At 37.8% G+C, this 8,208-nt stretch overlaps 1 protein-coding gene across 1 annotated transcript; it reads right to left on the reverse strand.

Annotated features, from left to right (window-relative positions):
- Window positions 1–2,137: 2,137 nt before the first annotated feature.
- Window positions 2,138–7,097, reverse strand: LOC125223327 (pyruvate kinase isozyme A, chloroplastic). The gene is made up of 6 exons (XM_048126426.1): window positions 6,431–7,097; window positions 5,100–5,190; window positions 4,561–4,754; window positions 3,970–4,091; window positions 3,142–3,620; window positions 2,138–2,739 (listed from the first exon to the last, which is right to left on the reverse strand). The coding sequence occupies exons 1-6, from the start codon at window positions 6,953–6,955 to the stop codon at window positions 2,438–2,440; spliced, it is 1,713 nt and encodes a 570-aa protein (XP_047982383.1). The 5' UTR covers window positions 6,956–7,097; the 3' UTR covers window positions 2,138–2,437.
- Between the last annotated feature and the right edge of the window lie 1,111 nt (window positions 7,098–8,208).

An 8,208-nucleotide genomic window follows, 5' to 3' on the forward strand; every position in this document is an offset into this window, starting at 1 on the left:
TCCCTCCGTCCCAAGAAAATTGAGTCGTATTCCTTTTTAGTCCGTCCCAATAAAGTTGTGTCATTTCATTTTTTAACAAAAGACAAAATATCTAATCACACTTACTTTATTCTATCACTTGCTTTATTCTCTCTTATATTTCCTACTTTTTTCATCTCTCCTATGTATTTAATATAGATATAGATTCTTAATTTCCGTGCCCAAAAGTTTTGTTTCAACTTTCTTGGAACGAAGGGAGTATTATATTATAGTTTACAATTTTGCTTTAGGTGCATTTTACTAAGTGCATGATTAACGCTAGGGGCCGGGCCGCAAATCGCGAGTCCCGGCCCGGGCCATGCGTTAGACAGAGGAGAGTCACGGCCTGGGACGGTTCCGGGGCGCAATTGCGTCCCTGGGCTGCTCCCGGGGTCCGGCCTGACTCAGGGTTACGCGACGCGGGACGGGCCGCAAACCCCAAATTTTTTTTTTCTTTTTTTGATTTTTTTGCCTATTTATACCCATTTCTTCAAGATTCTTCCACCAATTTCTCCATTTCTATCCTTTAAATTATTTCAATATTTTTTCTAGGACTTGCAATTTTTATTTTCTAGGTCTTAATAAAAAAAATTTCTCAGATTTGGAAAATATTTTTCTAGGATTTGTAATTTTCTTTTTTCGACTGAACAATGAATTTTCTCGGTTTTAAGTGTTCAACGTATTCTATTTTACGAGTAAAATAGGTTGGAGTTGTGAATAGTGCAATTTAATAGTTGTGTCCCGAGTTGGGGCCTGCAAGGTTAGAGGAGTTTTGGGCCAGGACTCAAATTTAGGGGAATGATGATATGGAGAGAACTTGGGGCCTGAATCCGGGCAAGGGTTAATGATGCTCTAAGAAACCAAACCTTAATATATTGAAGAAATCAAAATCGTACAAATATGAACGCACCTACAAATAAATATTTTTGTACGTCATATTTTTAAGAAATCTTTTTTGGAAGCCTTGTATCTTCAAATTGATCGATCATATCTCCATACTATTAGTAGAGAAAATATATCCCATCATTCAATATGTCAATCATGATTCTTGACAATCCAATTGGGGCTACATAAACCATATGTCAGTCTCCAATCAATTTGATACCAAAGTTTTCAATGCATAAATTGTGTTAGTGTTTGTGTGTTTGTGAAGAAGCCAAAGCTAGTGGGAGAGGTCTCTTTTCTGTGAACCTTTTTTCTCTGAGATTATTTCAACTACAGAAAACGATGACGAAAATTAGGGCCCATGGAGTAATTATGCATTTTTTGGGTACAAGTTTAGATGCCATTTTCATCATCACTATTATTGTTTTTTTGTGAAATATTTTTAGACAGAAAGCGTGTCATGTCCAATTAAATAGATATAAAGTCAAGAGGTGCAGGCTGAGAAATAGGTAGTAAATTATGTCACTTTTTGGTAAATTCTATAACTCGAATAATTAGAGGTTAAAACAATCTTGATGAACAATAAGTTAACAACCACTGGAATAATAATAGTAGTACTAAAATAACAATATAAAGGGAATGGAGGATCAATATGAGGGATAATTTAAGGGTCAATGACAATATTCAAGATTAAATGCAGTTGTATAGTCAATATCAGAAGGTTTACCAGATAGCTCAAGTCATCCTATTTGACAGGTAATTCAAGAAGGGGTATGTATACGTCGGCAAGACGCTTCTCCTCCAACGAACAAGTAAAATATTCAAGCCACTACGGTTACAGAGATAAATGTGGAACCATTATTAATGAACAGTCCTCATCTACTTCACTATTTTTCATGTGAAGCTATTTGTATGCTCAATGAATTGAAAAGGTCAAATTGGTGTCACCACCATTTATTTTGCTGACATTGATTAAATAAACCACATAAATATTGCCGTACGAGAAAATGCAAAAGAGGTAAACGCCAAACCTGTCTGAATCACCTTCTTCAAGCAAATTCCACTCCTTCTAGATTGCTTCTACCTCAACATATGGTGCTCTTTGTCAAACTGCAAAGATTATATCACTGAAATCAGTTAAGGGGAAAGAGCCAAAAACGATTACATGATAGAACAACTTCGACAGTTGTTCGTAGATAGCTGTAGCTACTTGGTCCGAATATTAAACATTGTATAGCACAAAACAAAGCTTCGAATAAAAAAGTCTAGTAACATACACCCCAGTTGTTAATAATCCTTCAGCACAATGTAAACAAACAGAAAATACAAGAGCCTAGCATCACTCTATATTCTAGAAAGAAAAGCTCTCCTTCGAGGCTAAGTTGCCTCTTGGCTGACAAGCATCCAGCAAACACACGTCTCATTCTTCAGCATCATCAGTCGAAGTCTAGTAAATGCTAATGCCACAAACACCAGTAAAGATGTGAAAATGATCATGGTGAACTGAGCCATCCCTCCATGGAAATGGGATTTTTTATGGGACATTCATAACTTGAATAGATTGCAACATGTCAGAGACAGCAATAACCAGGTCTCCTGACTTTATCATTCCCCGGGATTTTAGCAAAAAGAAAGTCTTGTTGAGGTTGCTGTCCATATCATCAGAAAAGCTCAAGCGGAAAGGTATTAGACCCCATTGCAGGTTCAGGCGTCTGCGTACAGATGTCGTTGTAGTAAATGCGAAAATGGGGCAGTCAGGGCGGCAGCGTGATAGGAGAGATGCCATGTGACCTGTTTTAGTGTAAACAAAAATAGCGTCCACACCCAGATTGTTGGCTGCAGTATAAAATCACGTATTAGCACCTTGCACTATAAATATATAAGATCCGTAGAATATATGTATATACAGCTCCAAATATGTATTGCTAACCAGAAATTCATAAATTGTGAGAAATAAATGCTAGATTAACAAGCACGAAGTTGGTGATAGACCAAAACACCTACATATTTGAGATGTTTGCACATTTATAAATCTGAGAAGCGGGAGAAAGAAGTAAACTACTACTACAAGGTTTCCATTCAATAGCCTTGTTCTGGTCTTCTGGAGCAATTATGTCATGATTCCCTCTTTCAATAAGTTAGGGGCTAGTACTTAACAGCATCTAGTAGCATGGCCTCCTTAGTTGAGGCAAAGAATATAAAACAAATTATAAAGAATAAAAAGCAAGCACTTCTTACCCATCTTAGCAGTAGAGTTGCAAATCTCTTCTGAAATTCTGTCTCCAAAAGAGGATGTGATTTCAGGGAGTTCCATAGCTTCATGGCGTTTCTCGTCTCTCCACCATTTCTCTATTCTTAGACTAACACTTCTGAGAACAGTCAATGCTTTGTCAGGGAACTGGCCCATGGCAGACTCACCAGAAAGCATTAAGGCATCTGATCGCTGGCGAACTGCTTCAGAAACGTCAGCTACCTCAGCTCTTGTTGGTGTTGGGTATTCTATCATCGATTCAAGCAACTGGCTGGCAACAATAACTGGCTTGTTTAACTGCCTGCAGAGCTGTACAATCTTTTGTTGCTCTGATGGGACCTGTTCCAATGGGATCTGTGCACCGAGATCTCCTCTTGCCACCATAGCTCCATCTGATGCTATAATGATCTCCTCCAAGTTCTTCAATGAGTCAATACTTTCTATTTTTGCAATCACAGAAATGTCACTGCATCATAGGATCACTTTATTACTTTGACGCAGATACTTTTGCATATCTTAAAATGAGAAAAAATAGTAATAAATCAGGGAGATGCAGTTTTTATGATTCAGAAGAATATGCATGATTTCCATATTTTCTCTGGAGATTTGAGTGCATGAACAAAATAGCAGCAATGTGAAAGTTGAGCATGATTTTCAGATGGTTATCACGTAAAGACCAAATGAAGTTAGGAGTAATGAATAGAGGACTTGCAAACCAAGAGTATGCAAATAATTCTGGCTAATGAAGCCTGACAGATATAATGGCTTCTAGAACAGAATATAGAAATCTGAAATATAGTGAGAATGCTTCTCACCTATCACGAGCCCGTGCCTGGATATAGCTCCTGAGATGCTTTATAACTTCCGCAGACTTAACAAATGATATAGCGATAAAATCAACCCCCTCAGCAATCCCAAAATCAATGTCCAGCCAATCCTAACAAGTGATGCTAAGAGTCAGACCAATTATCCAAACACAACTGAGCGCTCAGAGTAAATACTCTCCAAACAACAGATAAATTGCACAAAATATAAGGATGGTGATTATAACAATAGATACTCCCCCGTCCCAAATTAATTGATTTCTATTGTTTTTTGGGACATCCCAGTTTAATTGAGGCAAAAGTTAACTCTCTTCTCTCTCCTATTTTATTCTCTACTACTTTATTCTCCCTCCTACTTTATTCTCTTCCAATCCAACTCACTAAACATCTTTTTCTTAATTCTTGTGCCCAAAATAACTGCCTCAGTTAATCCGGGACGAAGGGAGTATATATCAGCACAATGGCTAACTAATTCTATTCCTAGCAAAGTAATATGATGAAGTCTTTTTCATAAATGGTTTAATAGCACAAAATTTGGCTGGTTCAAACTTTGAGAAACCAAGTCCAAAGAGAAAGACATACCTTTGAGGATATTGTGGGAAGCATTGCATTACGTTCACGCACTAAGCTCCCATCTCTCCAGAATGTAAGATTAGCCCGAGGTAGCAAAAGTCCAGGATCCGTACAGCGACACTTGACATCTGGACCAATTTTCTCAATCACTTCAAATCTCACCATTCCACCATCAACTAGAAGTTCATCACCTACTTTTATATCTGCAATGCAAGATTCCGAATTTTATTATTGCAAGATAAATCAATTTTTGTTCACTACAAATGAGACAAAAATAAGTAATACTCCCTCTGTTTCCCAAAAATAGAAAATTTAGAAACGGCACGGGTTTTAATACAAAATTGGTAAAGCAAGAGAGAGGAAGAGAAAAAATGGGTAAAGTCAGAGAGAGTAAGGAAAAAATTAGTGGAATTAGTGTTAGGAGTCTGGGGTTCATTTCCTAAAATGGAAAGGTTCTATTTTTAGGAAACGGACCAAAAGAAAAGAGTTTCTATTTTTAGGAAACGGAGGGAGTATAATATAATACTGTACAGAAATGGGTTTTCAACCTTCAGCAAAGCCACCATAGTTCACAATAATTGTGTGTTCAGGGAGACCAGAATCAAACTCTCGAACACTGAAAGTCCATATTTCACCATCCTGCAGAAGATACAAAATCTCAGATTTAGCTCTAGATATATGTGCTTGCAATGCTTACAGCCAAATCATCAATCCATTTTGCAAAATGCAAGGTTCCACGCATGTCTCCGAAATACTTGCTTATTGAAAATCTGAGCTTCTTATCCATTGATTTAAAAGACGGTATGCGCTATCTCACTACAATCTTAAGGTGTGTAGATAGATTTAAGCACTGGGCTTGTATTGTGTATGATACTATAATCCTTTATTCTATGAATCAACACTAATCAAATGTATAGCTATTGTCCCATGAATAATGTAAATACATCATAAATCATGCAATTAATCTACTACATCAACCTCAAATATCCATCTTTTCAATCAATGTCAAGATTCAGAAGAAAGTCAAAGACTTGATATTTAGTTGGAAACTTGACTTCATTAGCACAGATTCAGTATTTAGACTTTAGAGATACTGGACTCACAATATCCCTCAAATGAGGTTTACTTCAAGAAAGAGACTCCTTAGTTCTAGGAAATAAGATATTTGTTCCTGACAATTTAGATAATAAAGGACCCATCTTTGGCCAGAGATAGACCAAACAATTTATATATCACAAAACCTGAAAAGATATGAGGATATTTTTCCAGACAGTAACTAAAAACATATCGACTGCCATGTACAAGAAAATTTGACATCGTTCAGTCTACTACAGCACAAAAACCTCATCATTGGTTAGTTTAACTAATAGATATTCGTGTTCATATTCAACAACAATATCATTTGGTAAATTTGATTCTTATTTTTTTTACAATATACAACTTCCTTTCCCAAAATTGTACACTGACATTGTAATACAACACAATCCCATGAAAGTTAGAGGGTTCCTGAAATTTATTTGCTGGAGTCAGTCATCTTTCCACATGTAATTTATGTAAGTAACTGGTTAATTGTTCTGAAAATACAAACACCAAAGCCACGTTGAAAAGTACTGCATCCTTCCACCAACAAATACCTTATTGTTCCTCAAACTTAAGCAAGAAGAAATATTTCTAAGTTCCATTTATCTGCAATGACCCTATTGAGTGGAAAAGTAGTCCCATAGTAACAGCATTGTTCCTAAACCTCTAACAAAATCTTCTACTTGCTACTAATACTAATAACTACAGTCAACTAAATTCTTTGTCCTTGAGAAATACTAACAATTGAGTCAATGTAAATTCAAAAGAAAACCACTGCTCATGAAATTTCTATCAGTACCTCAGCTTTGGCCGACGGAGCGCCGCCAAGATCCCCCATGTGAATCTCACTCCCCTCAGTATCCATCATAATGGCAACGGCATACCCCTTCTCCTCATTCAACCTCCTCAGACGCTGAATCACCTCCCGATGCCACTCCCTGGTGCCGTGGCACATGTTAAGCCTGGCGACATTCATCCCCCCGACGGCCAGCGCCTCCAGCTGCTCCGGCTTGCACGTGGCGGGGCCGATCGTGCAGATGAGCTTGGTGCGGCGCGTGCTCCGGAATCCGTTCTCCTTGAGCTCCGCCTCCGTGACTGCATCGACCTCGATCGAGCCAGCTGAATCGACGGCCGCGGCGAAGAAGGAGGCGGTGTCCTGCACGGTGGTGCCGGCGCCGTTGTCGGATGCGGACGCTTTGATGGAGAGCGAGGCTTTGCTAGGGTTTTTGAGGAGGGTAAAGCGGGAAATGGAGTGAGAACGGTGAGAGATTAGGGGTTTTGAGGAATAGGGGGTGGAAATGGAGAAATTGAGTGCCTGCGCCATTGGTGAGTGATTGAATTGATGTGAGTTCAACTAGAAGCGCAGCGCCGCCGTTGATGGCGAAGAACAATGGCGGAGAGATTGAAGTTGAGTTGGAGGAGAATTTGGAAGTAATAAAGGAAGGGGGCGGAGAAAACGATGTTCGACTTAGAAAATCTCGTTGGATATGATACGAAGATTTATTTTTTACACGAATATTCTATTCTATTGAAGTATTATTTTTAATCTTTTATACTTGCTCTGACCCATAAAAATAATACGAGTAATTATATATTTAGGCCCTAGACTTGTCAACATGAATGTTTTGTTATTTCTATACTTGCAAATTCAATATTTCTTCCTTGTTCTTCTTCCTCTGAAGTTGTTTTGAGCCCACGATTTCTGCTATTTCTGTAGGAAATGGTCATATCTTTCTCTTTCCTTCTCTAATTTCTTAATGTGAATTGGTTTGTTATTTGAATTTGGAAGTCATTTGCTAGCTAAATTGTGCAAGTAGCTGAATTGTGCATGGATGATTTCGGGATATATTGAGGGTGTGTTTTAATTGATACTAGTAGTAGATAGTAACATTTAATGGGTATTTATTGATCCAATCTAGTGTTTGAATCGTCATTTGAAGTGCGTGAAGTATGTGAAATATGTGTAATATGTGTAGTGTGTGAAATGCGTATAGTGTGTGTAGTGCGTGAAGTGTGTGAAATGTGTGAAATGCGTGTAGTGTGTGAAATGTGTGTAGTGTGTTTAGTGCGTGAAGTGTGTGAAATGTGTGAAATGCGTGCAGTGTGTGTAGTGCGTGTAGTGTGTGAAATGCGTGTAGTGTGTGCAGTGTATGAAATGTGTGTAGTGTTTGTATTTTGTTGTAATGTGAGTCTGAGTGTATTTTGTATATAGTGTGTATGCATAAATTCTTCAAATTCAATTCCATATCAATTAGTACTTCATTTTACCAAACACAAGATTTGGAATTGAATTCTCCATCCAATTCAATTCCATAGAATTTGAATTCCATTTCAATTCCAATTCTCTGTTCCAAACGCACCCTTTGCGTTTGGTACATGGAATTGGAGGTATGAAATTAGAATTGGAACCTTCAATTCCAAATCCGGTGTTTGATATCACAAAAGTTCTTCGATTTGAAATTGAATTTCAATTCCCCCTCCAATTCCACAATTTGAATTCCATATCAAAAGTAGTGGAGTTCCAAATATTTATTAAATTACACACAGATCACACATTCTTACACACACACACACACA

Source organism: Salvia hispanica, chromosome 1 (assembly GCF_023119035.1).
Source record: "Salvia hispanica cultivar TCC Black 2014 chromosome 1, UniMelb_Shisp_WGS_1.0, whole genome shotgun sequence".
NCBI lineage: Eukaryota > Viridiplantae > Streptophyta > Magnoliopsida > Lamiales > Lamiaceae > Salvia > Salvia hispanica.